This window comes from Falco peregrinus, chromosome 11 (assembly GCF_023634155.1).
Source record: "Falco peregrinus isolate bFalPer1 chromosome 11, bFalPer1.pri, whole genome shotgun sequence".
Lineage (NCBI taxonomy): Eukaryota > Metazoa > Chordata > Aves > Falconiformes > Falconidae > Falco > Falco peregrinus.
This window is the reverse complement of record NC_073731.1, coordinates 12,027,376-12,048,613: the sequence shown is the minus strand read 5'-3', so window position 1 is coordinate 12,048,613 and position 21,238 is coordinate 12,027,376. Positions and strand designations below refer to the sequence as shown.

General features: G+C 40.6%; 1 protein-coding gene across 13 annotated transcripts in view; it reads right to left on the bottom strand.

Annotated features, from left to right (window-relative positions):
- The window catches only part of LTBP1 (latent transforming growth factor beta binding protein 1), a 216,663-nt gene that overhangs the window by 36,752 nt on the left and 158,673 nt on the right, over window positions 1–21,238 (bottom strand). For all 13 annotated transcript variants that reach the window (XM_013300211.3, XM_055816603.1, XM_055816605.1 and 10 more), the window contains 5 exons: window positions 20,628–20,747; window positions 15,433–15,555; window positions 12,648–12,770; window positions 8,243–8,365; window positions 4,515–4,640 (listed from right to left, as the gene is read on the bottom strand). In XM_013300211.3, coding sequence (XP_013155665.1) covers window positions 4,515–4,640; window positions 8,243–8,365; window positions 12,648–12,770; window positions 15,433–15,555; window positions 20,628–20,747 — 615 coding nt within the window. The remainder of the gene's footprint in view (window positions 1–4,514; window positions 4,641–8,242; window positions 8,366–12,647; window positions 12,771–15,432; window positions 15,556–20,627; window positions 20,748–21,238) is intronic.

Below are 21,238 nucleotides of genomic sequence, written 5' to 3'. Positions count from 1 at the left end.
GATCTGAATATCTCTTATTCAGAAAACCCTGCTAAGAAAAGTTAAGAAGAGGAATTCAAAATGAGTAAACAATGGTGGACTGACAGCCAGGAATTTAAGACAACAGACAATAATGCAGTGTTTGTATTTCCAGTGACCAACTGTAGTTTAGTAACAAAGATTCCTGAGCCACAGGACAGTTACCCTGTTATAAGCCTAGACAGGAGAAACGACAACTGGGAATTTTAGAATTACCTAAATTACAGTGTTTCTCTTACTTAATGGCTAAATGTTAAATGAAGCAGGTAGGGGAATGGATCATGCAGCTGCTTCTCCAAAGGTAAACTAAGGTCATTGACTAAAAAGCTGCAGAAACAAAACCTGTGATTGTAGCAAGTGTCCTAATTTAGTATATAATATAGCCACAGAAGACTGTTCCGTTTTTAAAAAGTACACAGTCTGAACATGACTGGATCTTTCAGTGTATGGGAAATTACAGAGAAAGTCCAAGCTCCAAATATTTTTCCTTGTCTAGACAGCTCACTCAAAGGACTCCTGTTTTACAGCCGGAAAGGGCATTTGTTTCTTTAATCACCCTGTAAAGCATGAGGCTTGTAATCGGCAGTTCTCTTGCTATATGGAGACAAAGCCAGGGGAAAAACTAAACGGGAAACTAATATATCCTATGTCTATACAGTGACTAAAGCAGTTCTCTGTAATTACAGCCTGGTTTAGAATCCATGACTCAGTGCTGCCTGCTTTAATCAAAACTCCTTTGATCTAACGTCACCGGGACCTGAAGAAAGGCAGGACACGTGCGCGCTCAGGTGTGCTCCTGTGCAGCTCGGTGCCGCGTTCCTGTTTGCTGCCAGCCTGAGCAAGGTGAAGGCATGCTTAACCTGGGTGCGCTGGTGAAATCTCACTGAAATCCACTACATGGCAAAGTGTCTGGAAGAGGAACTGTTTCCTAGGACAGTTCTGTACTTAGAGGAACAGAGCCTGGACTCTGAGACTTCCTGGGCTGCCCGGAACAGCCGTACATAAAAATCCCTGTCATGAGAAAATTAGAAAAAGTGAATATTTGAATAAAGACTTTGGCCGTCTAGAGGCAATAATGCTGGATGGTCATTCCAATATTGCAATGATGCGGGCAAGAGGTTCTTGTTTCTCCCTCTGCATTCTTACTTCTCTAGCCAGCATCCAGATAAGAAGTAGTTGGTGCCCTAAAACGTCTCTCGGCAAACGTGAGAAGGCTGCTGAAGCCTGTGGCCCCTCATTGTGAAACAAGAGGGTGGCTCACGGGCACGCTCTGGAGATGCACACCTGAATTTGTTTGGCCGAAGCCTGAGCTCTGTTGCTCCAGTATTTAACCAGAGATTTGGTGAAGCTGTCGAGTTGTCTACTGCATAAAACTTACTCCACGTAACAGCTACCACTCTGCCCCAGAAGGAGCCCTAGATTCACCACACCCTTCCTTTTCCTGGAGCAGACTTGCCCTCCCTATATACAGGCAGAACTGTGGTTGTGCTGTGCTGTAGCTGCACGCCAGAAGGCTGGGACGGTGACCTACTCGGTGGACGAGGAAAGGAGAGCAGGGTGCAAGGCAGGAGGTGAGGGGGAAGGAGGAAGCAGAGGTCGGGGAGCTCTGGTGGGGTGTCTGATTTTTCTGGAGTGCCTGTTGAGGCAGGCAGTGAAGCTCAGGGCTTGGACCAGAGAGAGGGGAAAGCGAGGGAGCCACTGAGAGACATACGGGATTAGACATGGAGACAGGAGAGGCGCTTGGGGCAGGGTATTGACTTAAGCATCAGAGAACCTCAAACTTGAGCTTTTGTCAGCACAGTTGGCTAGCAGCCAACTGGGTAAAATACTGCCTTTACAGGAACCCCAGAGAGCTTGACAGGGAGCTAGGGAGCGCTCCGAGAGCCTCCTGTTCAGGGAGCCTGGCACAGCCGGATTGCTGAGCCTGGGGCCAGGCAGCAGTGGAATGTCACCGCTACAACAAAAGTTTGTCTGCGTCTTGGAAGAAGACACAGTCTCCACAGCTGTTCAGTTTACTTTGGCCAATGGCCATGAAAACTCCATACCAGAACTGAACCACATGGGGTTCTTAAACGTTTTATGTTGTTGTTGTTTCTGACTTTTCAAAAAATGAGTCAAACTCGTACAAAACCAGTCTGGAGATACGGAAAATCTGCTCCCCAGGTACAGAGAGGTGTGCGAATCCAGCAAAATTTTCTCAGGTTCTTTCTCTGATGGTATAAACAGTTCTTCTCACTCACTTAACTAGAAGTAAATTCAGAGAGGCACCTAGTGTAAAGAACAGTAGCTCCTGTGGCTGGAAGCCACATCCTTTCTCAGTACCTGGAATGTCGCGGTTCCTTTTGTTTCTGATCCTTTTGTTTTGTCTTGCCTTCTGTCGCGGTCACTGCACCCTTCAAATGAGTTTTTTCAACTCCAGAATTGTTTTTATTAAAATGGCAGAATGGAGAAACTAACCCTGGTAGAAAAGGAGTGCTGCTGCTTCAGAAGACTAGAAGTAGCCTTGCTTCGCCAAGTTATTAAAATACTTTTCCAACTGCTGAATATAAAGTCTGATCTGTATTCCATACACACCACCAATTACTTGTGAAGCACGCTCAACTGGTTTTGTACTTGTTGTTTTATTCTTCATTAAAAAGTTCCAAAACTACTCACAATCCTGGAAATAAGATCTTGTGATTTCATCTTTTTCTATTTAGTAAAAGTTTAGCTTTTTTGTTCTAATGGAGTTTAACTTCGTACTACTTCATCATATGCGATGGTAACCCTTCCCTGGGAACTGTGCTGCTTTATTAACTGTCAGAGATCCAGACAGAGGGGCTCATTGTTTCTGGTGCATGCCCTGCCTTAAAACTTAGATGCCACTGACTACTTTTTTTTTTTTTTTTTTTTTAAGTTGTGTTTCTATTCAGTTCTACCTTTTTTAATTTCTGAGAGTTTGATTTCACAAGGCTAAGTGTTCTTCTAACTTTGGTTTGGAATAAAGTGTTTAGTTTCTACTAAGCGCAGGCTGCATTCTTCTCTGACCGCTTTTTTATTTTTTAGCTATGCTCGACAGTGAGGCAAAACACCTGCTACTACTTGCCTTGCAGAGAAATTGAAGATATTTAACCATATCCTTCTTAAACACTGGGTGAAGTGTATACATGCTGCCAAAAGTGTCCACGAACACGCTTTGGAATTATCCCCACTCCTTGAAATGACAAAATACTGCCTTGTCCATCCATCACTGGAGTTATTCACATTTGCTCTCTCTAGCCTGCTTGACCAGGCTTTTGTCTTGGCAGTAAGAGAATGTTTCTTTCAACTTACGCCATGATTACAAAAGAAAGTAAATGTTTAGAGAGGAAAAAGCACCAAAAATACTGCAGGATTCTTTTTTTTTACTTATCAATAATAATTAAAAGACAAATAGCGTGTTTGATGCCATGTCTAAATATACAGCACTTATTCCCTTACATTAGCATAACAGTATTCTTGCCAGTACTGTATTTCATTTCATTAGCTATTTTATTACTAACTATACAGCAAGGTTGTACGCCAGATCAAATAATAATGCTGTAATGCTGCCTTTCCTCTGGTAAAAAAAGTAGGGGGAGTAAATGCAACAGCAAGAGAAGTTTCAATACAAACCCTCCACTGAAGGAAGAAACTTTTCACTAGCCCTACAGTGAACTATGAAGAGCTGGCTCATGAAAGCCAATCACATATGGATTTAGCTAATTACTGTGATTTACTCAATTCCTGCCATTTCAAAACACCTGAGGTTCTATCACAGACAGCATTCTACTACAGTTTCTCACTGGAGTTACTTCTGTTGTATGGATGCTTCATCTGCATCTTTTTTAAAAAACAAAAAGGCTTGACAAGCAAGGTTCTATTGCCTCACAAACAAATGAGAACATTCGGGCAGCTCAAGTTCGCTGCTGATGCACGTAAGAAGCTTTAAATTAAATAATTCTAAATATTTATGGCAGGAAGGTCTAACCTACTGAAACTTCTAAGAAACTTGAGTTCCACATTCATTTTGCATGCATTTTATATGTATTTATTCCTTCTATCCTTGCTATGACAGGAATAATTTCCCATCTATGATTAGATTTTAATATTTTTACAGATGTCCACTGGTTTCATCTATCTTAACATAAGAATATCATTCCCTCCTTTGCCATAGATCAGGATTGCTTCTTTTTCACTAATTTATTTTGCTAAATATAAAAAAATAATCCAATGTTAAGATTGCAAAATTGTTCAAAATCGGGAAAAGTAAAAATGAACTCCATTACATTGCCCATTTTGTACATTTCCCGTTGCATTTTCTTATGATTCAGAGAGCGACAGTGCACTGTGCATTTATGAGAGAAAGAATAAATGGCCCTTACGTGGTAGGTTGCAAAGTTAATAGTGGGTCTGAGGTTTAGACCCAAACTGACTACTTTTGAAACCCAACTAATAACAGCAAATCAATGGGAATGCATTATTGTAACTGGTCTCACCTTCACACGTTCGGCCATTTGCAGACACAGAAAAGCCCCGCTCACATACGCACTGGTAGGAACCGTCCGTGTTTAGACACTCCCCGTGAGGTGAGCAGAGGTCAGATCTCTCACATTCATTGATATCTGAAAACACAGAGACATTAATAGCTTTGCAAATCATCATACCCTTAATATTAAGCCAAAGTTCAATTAGTCTTAAAAGCAGCTTTTATTTCCACCAGCTATGTAAACACAGTTCGTTTTCCAGAGTAACCAAATCTTCTGGGATCATTCTTAAACTCTGTGTAGGCATCAGTATGTTCTGCTGCATCATACTCTCACTGTATCGCTCTCTGCAGTGAGGATGAGCAGATGAGAGTGATTTGTGAGGTATCAGTATAAGCTCTGTACTAGCCAGCATTTCTTCTGTACGAGGGGAATTCTCAGACGGTTCCATCTCACTGCTTTTTGATTGCTGCATACTGGTCAGCTTGTACATCTGGCTCCACATGTTACCAGCAGGTCTGGAGTTGCGTTTTTTCCCAGTGGGCTGATTTTAGACAGTTTAATGCCAAACGCTCTTTTTTGCTGATAGGGAATGGGAATGGTCCCAAAAGGTTGCTATATAAGAGTCTGTCATCGCTTTTTTTTGTTTTTAAACTTAGAAAACATTTTTCAAACACTGCCTTTCAAACTTGTGAATCTGAAAACCAAGCATTTCTTCTGATTGGTATCTCATCCTAAGAACAAAACCTGCCATCAGAACTTAAGGACGGCAACCATTCAGTAAGGTGGTACCACTTTCACATGAATTACCACTCGCATTGTAATTGCACTCTCACATTTTGCTTTACAGAAACCTATTAAGATGTTTTCAGTACCATGCTGAGATCAAACACAAATTTAGAAACAAAACTTACACACGTGGCTCATTCATCCATCATCACAGATAGCAGAATTTCTTATTCTTAACTGTGTCTTTTGTTCTTAGATTCTGGCCATTGTTACAGCCATACAAAATGCATTAAGGTAGATACTAATTTTGATGGACTACAGAAATTATGATTTCAATACCACCACTTTAAGACCCATCACATCCCTATAGAATTTTCTTTAAATACAAACTGATTCAGTTCTGTGTGTAAACCTTCCCAGTCAGTGTCCTGAAGTCACAGCACATATGCGGAAAGAACAGAGGCAGCTTGGGGAAGGATAGTATCTGTATGAGGTGCGCAGGGAAACATCAGTGCGCTTCACGCAACACCCACATGTATAAAGTTTTCTTGGAATTCATAGTAAATGCCGACCGATGACACACTTCCTGAAGCTCCCTGAGAGTCAGGGAAGGTGGGAGATCCGCAACGACAAGGATAGTACGGTACCTTCTCAGGACCCGCACTGTTCTCGAGACTAAGCTGTCAGTTTCTTAAAACTGCCAGAAAAATACTGGAAACCAAACCAGCTGATTACGTCAGGCAGAATGATGTACCAAAAGACAGGAAAGCAAAATTAACAATGTTGGGGAAATTGAGTAATTCATCTGAAAAAGCAAACTGCACACTTTCTAATGTTTTGGACTCTTTTCAATTTTGCTCTTTACCAGAACGCATGTTCCTAATTTCTAGTCTAGTCCACATTCAACTTGCAGACACTGCAGTCTGATAAAGTCGCCAGTTTAATTCAATAGCTCTCTACTTTCAATTATGGTTTCCTTTGAACATAATAAGGCTATGATCAAGTCACCTCATTTTTTATTTTTATTTTTTTCTCCAAACAAAATCAACAGCTTAAAAGCATTCAATCCTTTTCCCCCCAGGCCATCAGCTTTTTTGGGTTCATCTCTGACTCTCTTCAGCTAATCAACATCCATTTTGAATTGTGGGCACCAGGATGTCAGTGTACAAAAATGTGCCAAGAGGAGCTGTATGAGTGCAAAATGGAGGTAAGACACACTTGCGTACTCCTGCTGGATATTCTGATTTTTTTTTTCAATCTTCTGGGGAGTGCATTAGTCCTACTGACAACAAGGTTGCGCTGGATGCTCATATTCAGCTGTCTCTGACCCCTAAATGCTTCTCAGCAACTGCACCCCAGAAGGAAGTCCACTACCTCACAAGCATGACTGAGATTTCTTCTTCAGTACAGAAGTGGATATACTGAAATGCACATTGTTTGCTTATACCAGTATACCATGTGATCAAGGTCATTCTGCCCTAGTGGCCTATTATCTGGATCTTTTATCATGCCCCTAATCTCACCAGGTAAATTCTCTCAAAAATTGTATGTTTTTTTCTTGCTATTACAGAACTCTGATAGAACTAGCTTTCAATCATTTAAAAATGTCTCAGTTTATCTGCTGCTTAAAATATTTTGAAGGTACTGTTGAAATGCAAAGAAGTCATCATTTATGATACAAGTATGGCTAGTTTTGATCAGTACAAAATACGGGCCAAGAAAATATATTGAAGATTTCCATCTTTGACAAATAAAAATTCTACTATTGCATCCTGCAACAGCTTAACAACAAGCAGTCAACAAAGTAAAAGTCTAACCATACTTAATTCTGCTGGTCAGAGACCTCCCTTTATGTTCTTTCACCGTGTCCACTCCTTTGCTATTCTAGCTTGTCAGTATTCCGTATATCAGCTCCTCCTTTCTTCCTTCCATTTGTTTTGATATTGATCTGTCTATTTCTCAAGCAGTTTCACTCCCCTCTACAGCAACTTGTTATTTTTCAGAGCTGGTGGTCTTCTTAAGTGTGGTGCTCTCACCTGAAATGATTTCCAATTTTCATTCACATTTTTCTGTTAAAAATACTCTGTGTCCCTTAGCTGGCTCACAAGTGCTTTCAGTTTTATTATATTTATTCATTTAAAACACGAAGTTGATATAGTACTACTTTACATAGTGGAGTGGTATCAAAGCTGGCATTGATTTATAGCTTATGATCAATTCTCTTTTCCCTGCTAAAGCAAGGTCTACTTATAGCACTTCTGTATGTTAAACACCTCATTTTCTGAATTAGAAGTTAGTCACATAGAATACTCAGAACTTTTACTGTTGGTCACAAAATCTTCAACATCGATCAGCTAGAATAGTCTCTCAGCTCAAGCCTAAGTGGTGCATAAGAGAGCAGCCAAAGCAAAGTCCAGTCCCCTGCTCCTCCCGCCATGCAGAGCACAAACATGCTATCACTTCCCAGCTGTAATACCATGGTTCTCGTTTCATGAAAATGGAGAGCAAAAGGGAGCAGTGAGGCACGCCTGGATGTTGTGCCAACGTGGAGTTGGGTTCATTCACAACTAAAAGCTGGGAAATATTTTTCTGGGTTTGGCAATGCTGACTCAGCCTCAGATAACACGTTCTCTTCCCTCCCCACCCATCTTCCACAAAGTACTGCAAGCATTTCAGATGTGAGAGAGGTTTATCTAATGTGACGTGACACTAACTATACTGCTCTTCCTGTTATACCACGGGTTCACAAACACAGAAGGTTCTGTCAAATGTTTCCAGGTTTCGGGAAAACGCAGCACTGTATCTCTGTTAGTTCTAATATAGATTCTCTTTCAAGTCAGGAAGGCTGAGATTTCAGCCTCTTGAAATAATTTCTCAGCATATATTTACAGAGAGCCACATAAAATGAGTAAGAAAGTACTAGAAATGACAAATTAAACGACTTTATCTTCCTTAGCATGATGCCACATTTGTAGTAATGATCCAGGTATATTTTTATAGTTATTTCATACCTTGACATCCCCTATTTGCTATCTGCTGGAAACCATCTGGACAAGTGCATTTGTAAGACCCATCAGTATTCATGCAGTTTCCTCTGAGGCAAATATCACTGTCTTGAAGGCATTCATCAACATCTGAAATAAAAATGTAATTGTATTGAATGGTGTAAAAACTGGTGAAACTTCTAATAGTGATACTTTGAAACTAATGTAGCAACTTGAAGCTACCATGCCCTTTAATAACAGCATGCACGTGTGGAAATCAAGTTTGCTACACTTTAGAGTGTCCTTTTAATTTCCCTTTCATCATATCATCAAAATTCTATTTCTAGAGAGCTTTAAAACTTGAGTTTGTATGTCATTTATTCCTAGCAAATATATCTAACATGCCATCTGCATCTCTCATGAAAGCTACCACAACAGAACTTCATACCACTCTCTACCCTGCTGTAACAGTGACTGCGGTGCTACAGCAATGCAGTTAAAAAGAGTGCCAAGCAGCTATGTGTTTAAAAGACAGGTACAAAAAATACCTACTAATGCAAATTTGTACTTTCCAATCTGCATCTTTGGGCATGTTTAGACGACTACACAGAGATCCCTGAGTGGGAAGTGACCTTACTCAGACATCCCCCAGAGTATGGGCAAGCCCAAGCACAGCCAGTGTGTCACCCCAGAGGAGGTTCTTCTCCGCAGGCTACTCACAAAACCGCCACGTGGACAGGAGGCCTGTAGGACAGGGATCGCACTGTGTGTACTGCCGTGCTAGCGGTTACTTTTGCATGCAGTTCATGTGATGCAGTACACCATTTCGCAGGCTTAGCAGCTTGGACATGAAGCTTTTGCACAGTGCTGCACGCAAGCCATAAACCCAGCTGGAGTCAAGGCACTAGCTCCCAGCTGCCTACACAGCAAATTCCCAGCATCAAGCCTCGGGCTTGTAGACTCTGCCCTCGTGTCTTGACATCCATGGGATAAACATGCTGATGGACACGTAACAGGACAAGTTTCAGGACGCAAACTAGATACAGAGTAATCAAATATTTCAAGAACAGGACACTGGCATTGTCTCTACCTAGTGGCTTGTCTTCCTCTTTCTTTCAAAGGGCTTCAAGGCAACCCAATGGAGGAAAGAGCACAGCTACTGTGGGTGCAGGATGAACTCGGCTAGTGCCTACATTCCTGTGATATTACAAGGTTTTGTTTCACTACAGCTAAAGATCACAAGGTGTTTGATGACTGTGCCTCTAAGTTTTAAAGGCAAACAGCAAACGAAAGAGTCAAAAGAAGCATCTCATAAGCAACTTTCCCTTGCCTCCACAGTGCCCTGCCTTGTAGTTCACTGAGCCTATTGCTCTGATAATGTTGATAGTTTCCTTTGAAAAACAGTTATCAAAGACTTTTTCCACTGCCTCTGATTATTCTGATTTCTTAAGCATGAATTCTAGCTGATTAGAATTACAACTTTTTCCTGTGTTGCAGGAATGAATAACAATTGTATTTAAAAAAAGAGGACATGACCTCACTTCTACACTTATCTCTGGAAAGCCCACACTACATGAGAGTACAAATATCGTTGGGATTTAATCTATTTGATAAAAATAAGAAATAGGGGTAGCTTTCTTACATGAATGAATGTTATTGCAGATAAAAAAGCACTTAATGCTGACAAAGTTGTGACCTTTTGATAACCACATGTTTTATAATAATTTTCAACTGAGAAATAAACTGTGGTTTATTTAAAACAGCAATTAATTTTGACAAGGAGCATGAGAAAAAATTAATGACTCCCTTGGGCTGAGTTAATGCCAAGTCTCACAACAAGAAGGCTTCTTCTGCCAAGTCCAGTCAAAATGCATTATTATCCATATAGGATGCAAACCTCTTCTTCTCTATTGAATCTTCACAGGTCCTATGGTTGCTGCACAAGAACCTCCAGAAAAATCAGACAGTAACACGTGCTTGAGATGTTCAGTGCTTTTTACCATCCTTTACACGCGCATGTCTTCAGCATTTTGGCTACCAAAATCTCTGATGGCTCCTAAGAGAACACTGGAGCCTCCTAGGCTTCAGATTGACTTTTCCAGTAATCCCAGTTCTTTGAGACATACAGTCTGTAAGTCAGCTGGTACATGTTCATACTGCCTGTCAGTTGAGACAAGGCCACAGGTGCGCTCACACTTTGTGTTCCCTCATATTCAGAGCAACAGAGAGCAGAAAGTCTCAGTGTCTCTCCATCTCAAGAAAAATATGCTGAATGAGAGTAAGGCAGAAAGACTGACTGGCACAGGCTGCTTGAAGAGATGTTTGGAATCGCATCTGCTGAAGCCTGCTCAGAGTAGGTTAGATGAGTCTATTCTGCCTTCCGGAGGCAGGAAGGACCAGTGATCTCTTCCACCACATTTTTCTTTGATTCTTGACACAGTTAGCTCTGCATCTGTTGCGACTCATGAAGATCTTGAAACCTGGTGACAGCAAAATTCTTTGACACAAGTTTCTAGCGCCTTGCATCAGCCCACATTTCTTGAAGCTGATGCAAGCGATGCTGTGTTCTGGTTTCAGCTGGGATGGAGTTAATTATCTTAGGAGCTAGTAGGTGCTGTGTTTTGGCTGTGATGTGAGACTTTTCCTCAGGCCTTGTTAGTAAAAAGGAATTGGGAGGCGGCACAGCCAGGTCAGCTGACCTGAACTAGCCAAAGCGGTGTTCCATACCACAGGACGTCAGGGCTGGTATATATACCCGGGGGTTGGCCGGGGCGGGCAGCTCGTTCCTTGGGGACTGGCTGGGCACTGATCAGCAGGTGGTGAGCAGTTGCGTTGTGCACCATGTGTTCCCTTCTTCCTTTCCCTCTGGATTTTATTCTTTCCCTTCCCCTTTTCATTATTACCATTATTGTCATCATAGTTATTATTGTTCTTTCATTTTTATTCTATCTAAATTATTAAATTGTTCTTACCTCAGCCCTCAAGTTTTACATTCCTTTCCAACTCTTCTCCCCATCCCTCGGGGTGAGGCGGGAGCGAGTGAGTGGCTCTGTGGTACTTAGTTACCAGCTGGGGTTAAAGCACAACATGCTGGTATTCACCAGGAACTCTGAGAAGATTGCGCTGAGTTCTTCTATGACCAGATTCTCCAAACAGGTCAGTACCAAAGAGTATCAGTGTGCTGAGGAGATTTTATAAGATATCCGTATTCCTTGGTGGTGAGAATTTCAAGAGATGCTGTCACTCATTAAATGTGGACAATCCAGTATCATCGTTGATGATAAAGCCTAGTCTGATGTTGCAGGTTTCTCTTGAGAAGACAGCATGTGCTTGGCTCAGGGAGAACTGCTCTTCTACCTAGAATACTTGGAGTGAAGGATTCCTGACTTACTGCTGTGGGGGAGAAAGTGGGAATGGCCTTCTAGAGCGCTGGGTGCAGGATAACCGAGCAGCAGAACACGATTGGGTAGAACAGCAGTAAGAAGGTTCATTTTCTGTGGCATCAGCAGCTACGTAAAGCACACCAGACTGGAAAGCTTTTATGTGCTAATACCACATTTATGGTATGGTATGGTGAAACCTTAACTGAGAGTTCCCCCCCACCCCAGGGTGAGACAAGGAAACGACAGAGGTACAATCTTTTCTGGAATTCACTAGGAAGTAATCTCACAAGCTCAAGGTGACCATGAGTAGTGCGGTAGACTTACCGTATCAAGTAGTATAGCCAACAATGGAGAAGAGGGAGTAGCTTTGAAATAATTAATTAAAATAAAATCTGTTTGCCAATTAGTGGACAATTAAATTGTTCTACTTGAAAGATAATATAATGTTTATGTTTTCTATAACACAGCATTTCTCCCTACATTTACTGTCCACCTTCCACCTCTTATTTTTCTTTTAACAAGCTCAGTATATAGACTGCATTCTAAGACAGTGAAAGCTGTGGGCTCCAGCAGATCCCCTTGGAGCTCATCTTATACTACATATTTTCTCCTGCCAGTGCACATGTGGATTGTGGTGGCTGGCTACAGGTTCCCAAAACCAGCTGGAGAAGAAGTTTTAACTTAGTAGGCCCCTGTCTGCTGGCAGAAGCTTTTGTAATACAGAATCCCTGTGTCAGAACTTGAGCAACAAGGTTTGGCAACACTTAATTGTTTTTGGTAACGATGTCAGCTGCTCTCCCAATCTTACTGTTGAGAACACATGTGCTGATTTCTTGTACGTGGAAAGATGACAGGGACTATTTCTAAGAATCCATTAAATATGTGGCTGTGTAGGTGGGGACTGTTGAATGGTTGACAGTAAAGTATAGAGAAAGAAAGAGGACCAATATATGTTTCTGCCCCGTTCTCAAAAGTGTTCATGCCTATAGCTGAAATACTTAAGATCTAATTGAAAAAAATGAATCAGTAGCTTATGTCTACAAGCTTACCTTCACACTGATCTCCAGTAGATGACAACGTGTACCCTTGGCTACAAATACATCTAAAAGACCCTTCTGTGTTCCTGCAGCGTCCATTCATACAGAGTGATCGGTGCTGGCATTCATCTATATCTGTAGCAAAAGAGACAGCGAAAACATAACACATCTGAAAATACCAATTACTAATCAAACGGTGCAATATCAGAGCAGAGTGTCAGTATCCAGTCTTCTTCTAGGTCTTATTAACAAATGTGTACAGTCAATATGATGCATAAAAATATGTGAAATTGCAGACTGGATGTTTTCCTTGAGATGACTGCATTCAGCATTCTCTCCTGTTGTGTTAATATATCCCTCAATGCACAAACGGGTACACACAGACACACAAGTACACACACATGCTGCTTGACAGCTGCTTTTGTTTCTTTTATATCTGGCAAAGGTAAAGCCAACCACTCCAGTGAATCAGCAAAACCCACAAAATACTTTCCAGCAGGATCACCACCTTTAAACAGGGTGTGGTTTTGAGAGGCACAGGGACAGGCTGTTCCTCTATTGAATTGTACCTTAAGGCTCCTTTAAATGCTTGCCTTGTAACAGTATTAATCCTGTAAGTATGGGGCAACATCTCTTTGCTTCCACAGCCACTGCTAATCCCTCAGCACTTCAGTTCTCATAAACTGGGGTCAGCCTGGGTTAACTAAAGGACTTGAACATCAAACTTAAATTTTCCTATGAAAAACTCAGAATATTGGAGAGGAGTGTCACTTTGAATTCAGAACATAGCACATGTCTTGTTTGAGCTGGGAAGCCTGTTTTCCCTCCCTTATTTATAAAATACTCATTAAAGAACAGTAATTAAATTGATACGGTAGGTTCTTACTCACTTCTAAGACAGGCACAGCTGAATGTCTTTCTGAAAACATACTCCAATTCAAACAGGACAGAGTTACTCAATGAGGTTTTTCAGATCTATGTTATGGCTACATAGTCTGACCTCTGGAGTAATGGTCCCTTGTGACCACAGAAATGTTGAATTTAAGGATCACTGAAATCTGTGGGGCTGCATGAAGCATCTGGGCACGTGTATGGGTCCTTACTTTAGAAGGGTGCACTTTAAGAAGAACAGTCTGCACATGCCAGCGCGGCTTGGCAAGGGCCTTTTTCCATGAAAGGCTCAGAGGAAGCAGCAAACTTTGTCTACATACTTTCCCCAAGGCCAAATGTGCTGTGTGTCCGGGACAGCACATTTAACTCACTCAAAACACTTAACTTACACTGATGTTTTGTTTCAAACTTCCTGAGAAATTAATGTGAACGATCATTCAGTTTTACTGTATTATTTTTAGCACTCAGAAGTCTGAAAGTGTTTGGTGCTATAGAGACAAACTTAGGGAAGGGTAGGGGGAAAGGAAAAGAAGAAAAACCAACATCTGAAAAGTAATGTTCAGGTTTCTGTGTGCTTCCACAGCTTGGAGGCATTCCCCCTGATTTTCACCTTTAGGGAGAAGTTTCCAGAAGTCCCCTCTCCCTAAAGAGAGGGGCATTTATACCTCCTGTACACACCCTAGGTTCTCTCTCAGACTGCTCTGCTCTGACTTCAGACCTAATTTTGATCCACTGGAGCAATCCTGATGGGAATTTTAGATGTAGAAGAAATGTAGTGCCTGACACTTTGGAGGTACAGGTACTGTTCTTAGAAATACACCACCAAACTCTCTCTCTCCTGGATGTGCTACTTGAAATGCTGTGACACAAATGCAGCCATCAGCTCTGTTAACCGATGCTGCTGGGTTCCAGGAGGGTGCAGCCTGGGTTTTTTGGTTCCACTCACCAGCACGAAAGAAAGAAAGAAAGAAAGAAAGAAAGAAAGAAAAAAAAAAAAAAAGACAGAAAGAAAAGCAGTTAAGGCAGCTGTCCTGGTTTCAGCTGGGATAGTTAGTTTTCTTCTTAGTAGCTGGTGCAGTGCTGTGTTTTGGCTCTGATGTGAGAACAATGTTGATAGCACACTGAGGTTTTTAGTTGTTGCTGGGTGATGTTTATACTACATCAAGGACTTTTGAGTTTCTCACAGGCCCTACCAGTGACAGGGCTGGAGGGGCACGGGAAATCGGGAGGGGACACAGCCAGGACAGCTGACCCAAACTAGCCAAAGGGGTATTCCATACCATATGACGTCACGCTGAGTATATAAACTGGGGCAAGGAGAAGGAAAGGGGGGGGGATATGGCATTATGATGTTTGTCTTCCTGAGAACCATTACGTGTGATAGAGCCCAGCTTTCCTGGGGATGGCTGAGCACCTGCCTGCCCATGGGAAGTGGTGAATTAATTCGTTGTTTCGCTTTGCTTGCATGTGCAGCTTTTGCTTTACCTATAAAATTTTCTTAACTCTTGAATTTTACATTCCTTTCTGATTCTCCTCCCCATCCCTCTGGGTGAGGGGGAGAGAGCGAGCAGCTGCGTGGTGGTTGGTTGCCGGCTGGGGTTAAATCATGACAGCAGCGAAAGCCACTGTCCCCAAACTCCCAAAATGACAGAAATGCCATGGGTTTTGCAGAAATGGCAATTTAGCAATGGAAATATTACTGTATGGTCTTGATTTGCTTTATAGCAAATGTTAAAATCTACAATGTGAAAGCCATAAAATAGAAATACATTTTCTTACTTTTTTGGTTATTTAGCTTCAGTGTTGTACATTTGTGGTCCTCCATTTAAAGGAATACTATTAGATGAAAAATATTATTCTAAAATATAAATGCAGCCTTCTGAATTGTAACCATACTCTTTCCTACCTTCACACTGATCCTCCGATGCAGAGAGTTTGAAACCTTGGCCACAAATACATCTGAAAGACCCCTCCATATTTTCACAACGTCCATTTGTACAGAGATTACCATACTGACATTCATCTATATCTGTAAATATAAAGAAAGTATAAGTGTGTGATTAACTTGGGTACAACCATCTTTCAGTTGAGCCTGGGAATTTTTTCAAGTTCTGCCATAAGCATGGTTAATACTCAGTTTTCCTGTATATTTTGACCTTGACAACTCTGCAGCAATTCTGATTTTAAAAATTTGAACCTGATTTGAACTTGAGCTGCCTGCTGCTTGAACACTCAACTATACTCAGTGCCTACATGACTAAAACAATGCTTTCGATCCCAGTCCTACAAGGACTGCAGTTTAGGCTAACAAACCTTCTTCTTCCTGTTTCTTGTCTTTTTTTAAATCGGGGTTGCACTATGAACTACCTGTGTCCACATCATCCTTATCTGAATAAGATTATTTTGCCCATGATTTTCCCACAGTAGCTTAAAGCAATGTAGCTTTAGTATAGAGAAGAGGTCAGCAAGTGCTGGCACATTCATTCTTGCATTACACAGATTTACTCTTAGGATATGTACCTGTGATAAAAGCAGTAGCAGCTGCTAGTACCTTATAACCGTTATCACGAATCCTTCTGCTACTGCAAGGAACAGTCCAGAAAAGTTGACAGAGCTCAGGCTGGCAAGACTGTGTTAGAAGCTATTCTCTCTGAAACTATTTTTTAAAGATGTGCTGTCAGAACCCCCCAATCTGCTGCCTCTGCTTATTTACCTGGGGCTTACATACAGGTCCTCGGGAACAAGCAGGTCCTCTCGGAAGCTAGAAGACACCTCAACCACATTTTCTGCTATTGAGTTTTTCCTGTTTTTTAAAGCTAGGTCAATTAATGTATAGGATTTAAAGGAGTTCTCCAGTGCATAACTAAAGACTACAGAACACATGTACATGTGAGACCTTCTCAGAGAACATTTTTCAAATTGACTTTAAAGGAGGCAGGCTCTAAAGGACTTAGCTGACATCTGAGGAATTTCAAGGGGACTTCTGCCCTTCATGCAGGTCCCTTTGTAAGGCTAATCTATACAGGCGACATGGAACTCCATTGGATTATGCCTTTAATAACAAAAGTTTTAAAAGAAAAATCTCTCTTCCTGGTCACAAACCATCCTTTATTTACAGGAGGACTTGAAAGAAACTTATTTTCTATAAGCTAACCCATAGACACCTACTTTCATCATTCTCTGTAAGAACGGATTAACTAGATGGGCCATTCTCTTTAGCTAACATGAAATTTCTATGTCACTATTTATTAGTTTCAAGAATTCCTTCTGAATGCAATTTGTAGAAATCAACAAAGAAAAAAGTAAACATATAAACAAATAACACCTTTCGTTATAAATAGAGCCAGAATTAATTCAGTATTATAAAATAATCAATATTGTCTTTTTCCTAGGAGTCATTTTCATTTAAAGAATAAAAGATTAATTTTCAACTTTTATTTATTTATTTTGGCAATGTAGTTAACACAAAGCAGGTGTCCTTGTTTGTGTGGAAAAAGCTGTAATTTTTAGCTTCACTGATGCAGAAAAAGAATTACATCTTATTTGCTTTTATGTGCCAGAAATCATATTACTCTCAATTATTTTGTCTTTTGCCACCACAAAGCACACAAAAATCAATCAATAGAAAAGAGTAAAACTACTCATTATTTGAGGCACTTGAACTATTTAGGCAGCTGTAGCACAGGAAGAACTGGAAAAAGATAAGTGGTCTTTAAATCATCATCATAGCTCTTATTAGCTATTCTGAATATCTGCAGTAACTATTTTCCTCATATGTATTTATCATTCATGGCTTTTTATGAGCACCTGTACAATCTGACTTTGACAAAGCCCATCTCACCCCAGACACAAATGCAATCACCATTACTGTCCATATTTCAAATGACCTACAACTCTTGTTTCCTCACTCGAGCCTCTAAATCTGTAAACAAGATGCCTAGTTGCAGCCTGGCCAAGACCACAAAGCAGCATTCTCCCCAGAGATGACAGCACAGAACCACAGGTGCTCTGCCATGGTAGTTCAGCAGGTGAAACTGCTTACACCTTTCTGCAAGACTAATTTCTCAAGTCCCTACTGTTGCAAGATGTGCTCACTCAACAAAACACCACCTTTGCTCTCAATGTGTATGATCGATGCTCTAATTCAAGAATTTGTTAAAACACAGAGAACCTAATTCAGCAGTCAGGCAAGCAAATTTCCAACTGAATAACCTCATTCTTACAGATTAATTTCCATCTACTTATCTCCGAGCTTCTTGAAAACAAAGCCTGCAATATTTCTGATTTTTGGATGGGACTCAAAGATCAAGAGACTTTCACATAAAGCCAGCAGAAAAGCATGGAACAGAACCTATATCTTAAGAGATGAAGTCCAGAGCTGTAACTGATTCTACTGAAGCTCCCTATAGTACAGCTAGAGGTATATGGATCAGCACTGCTGACCTCCGTACTAGTTTTGAAATCTTCTGATAGGGTCCTTGATGCTGTACAAGATGAGTATTGTTGTTAACCACATAGCTGCAAAATCCATCACAGTGATAGCCATGAGGATGAAGTGGTCCAGAAAGTTTTGTCAATCTAATTTTTTTTATTTATTCAACACAGAGGAGTGTGCTCTAGATTCATGTACTACTTTACTGTCATTCTACATCATGATTTATCACTTTATTTGAATGTGCACATGTGGAGAAAGATGGAAAAAACCAGTGATTGCAAGTAAATTTAAAAAAATAATTATTTCAAATACTCCCTGTATGACAAATGCATTGAGGGACCTGGAACAGTAGTAATTTCAAGACAATGAGGGGGCAGGGTGTGCAGGTGCCATTTTTCATTTCTTTCAATATGCATCTCACACCGTATATACACATTTAATTGCAGTTTAGAAGGGAAAGTTTGAAGTGAAATGATTGACTTGCCTTTATGAAACAAAAATGGCTATGATCCTGGCTTTAAATCCTGGAAGATTACAGTATCAATAGCATCAAAGAACTGTAGAATTGTTACACTAGACTTTCTAGGGCACAAAGTGCAGGCAGAGGAATGAGATGAGGTTAAAAAAAAATAATACTGAAAATGGCACTAGGGAAAAGCAGCAGAGCTGCAACTGACCTAAACTAACAGCAGAAACAAATAAGTTTATGGAACAGTGGACTTAAACACCCTTCATGGATAACTTGGAAAATATTTTCCTTTCCAGCATATTTAGATTGTACATTATTGCAAAACTACAGATTTAAGGCAAACTGTCTGCATTACACGTTCTAAAATGTGTATGGCTCATTTCCAACATGATATAAGTCTAGGACAGACAGAAAATGAAGACTGATCACATTATTAAAGATATGAAAGAGATGTCTAGGCTTAGAACATTTCATAAAACAAAGGAAAAAGGCAAACTACATGCAATAATACAAGGAAAAAAGTATCAGCAACTTGGAACCAAGACTTAGCCCTTACATGACTTAGTTCTCTTTGCAAATCTGAGCAGAGCAGCAACTTCTTTTCTTTCATTATGCTCTTACTGACCCAGTTAGCAAGAACGAAGGAAGTGAAAATTAAGCCATGGCATTTTGAACCAGGCTATTTATATACATAGGTATAGAAGTCAAGCTTGATATCAGGTAAGAATGCGAAATAAAGTCCACTTTAATTAATTCCTTTTTTTAAAAAATTAAGAGGAAACCTTTCTAACAAAGTGCATGTGCCACATTCTTTGGAAGGGCAGCAGGAATCCAGGCAGGTGGCAAGGAACAAAACAAAGATGAACATGGAGTAACGTGTGCTAAGTGAACCAAATTGGTTTGTTGTAAACATTTCATAGCTTGCTATAACTCCATTAAAATCTATGAAATCACCCAAGAAATACTTTCCTCCAAAATAAGTCAAATGACATGACCAAATAATGCAGCTATAACATGCTGATAAATTTTAACAAGCAGATATGTTCAGACAGAATTAATTTGCTACAATATGCCTTCTTTAGGAAATAGCGTGGTTGAAAAAGGTGTAATCTAAACAGCAAAACTGGTGGCAAGGCTCTGTCAGCCACACCATACGTTTTTCAGGTGCTTCACTGCAACTTGGCCCTAGTCTTGCTCCACAGATCAAAAGCCCATCTGTGGCTGGAGCACAGTAGATGCCCATATTACAAAGCTATTGCAACCAAAACAATGCTCTCAGCTGCTTCATGAACTGAACCAAATCACATCAACTGGGAGCAATTAGGAAATAAGCTATAGAAGTGCACTGCCGATCTGACCTACAACAATAATGCAAAGACCCCCTATGTAGGTTATGACACACCTGTTTACGTCACATGATTACTCCAGCCATCACAAATTATAGGCCATGCATTACACAGAGTGGACAGGAGGATTCACAACAGATAGCATTCACAATTGAGGTCAAATTTAAGTTTCTGGTAGTGCCCCAGTAAGTGGCACTCAAAACTCCAAAAGATTCTTTCTTTTTGCACAACAGATTCATTGGCTCTTTCTTACCTATATCTCAAATAGAAAAAACTAATTAGGGGAGGGGGAGGAATAATCTACTATCTAAAAACAAATCAACCAAACTATAATGTGAGAAATCTGTCCTAAAACCCTAACCTAAAGTGAGACCAGCTGCTTTAAGATGTGCTAATGTTTTGCTGGAAGTATGGACAGTTAAGAAGTTCTACTAATACGCTTTGTGAGCAAATTCCTATATCCTATTGAAAAGCCTGCCAGACACACTGATATGTTAGCACTCTCATGGTTCTTCATTTTGTTAATATCTCCAAACAATGGCCTACTGGCATTTCACTGATGACACGCCCCTTTCAGTTCCATATTTTTTGTTTCAGGAATTCTGTTTTGTAATCCTGACTGCATTGTTTGCAGTGTAGATTCAATGTTCGTTTGTCTACAGTAAACCACTATTTCCTCAAATATACTGTGTCTGAGAACACAGCCATTTAAAAAAGTTTTGTGTTTTCAATTATTATTGAATGAAATGGGGACCCAGGGTACAGTGCTGTCATCAGGCTGTAACACTGATGGAATAGGAAATACACCATCTCAGAACAAGAACCAGAGACACAAAGAACACTGAACATACCATGGCATCGTCCATTCCAGCCTCTGAATCCCACTCTGCAAGGAATGCACTGGTAAGAGCCAGCAGCATTAACGCACTGTGCATCTGGGCAAGTGGCTGGAGTCAGGCATTCATCAATGTCTTCAAAAGAGAAGATAAAAGGAAATATGGTCAAAGCCATAACAGAACACAGAACAATAAACTAATCTGGTTATTCTGACTGTGCTCATGTTATACTAATACATTTAAAGACTTGCGTATGTTATCTGTTAGAGACCCAGGAAGGCCCAAGTTCACACAGATTTGTCCCAGCAAAGGGGCATCTCTGAAAAATAAACCAGTTCACAGTACATGCAACTGCATCTGAATTTTCTGTTAACTACTGCTAAGCTTTGGCAGGTCCTCCCTAACACACAGCAGACAGGATCTCTGGCTTAGGGAGGTAAGAGTAACTTTGTTTCCATCACGCCTTTACCATATTGAAGTGTCCTGAGGTTCTTCCTATAGTCAAGTCTCAAGAGGCTTTGGAAGAGCATTGCAACAGCCATAAAAATGTAACTGGCTTCTCAAAGCAAAGAGGAATTTGGTGTTCTCCAGGGTCCTAGAGTTATGCAGCACATAAGTATTAAGTG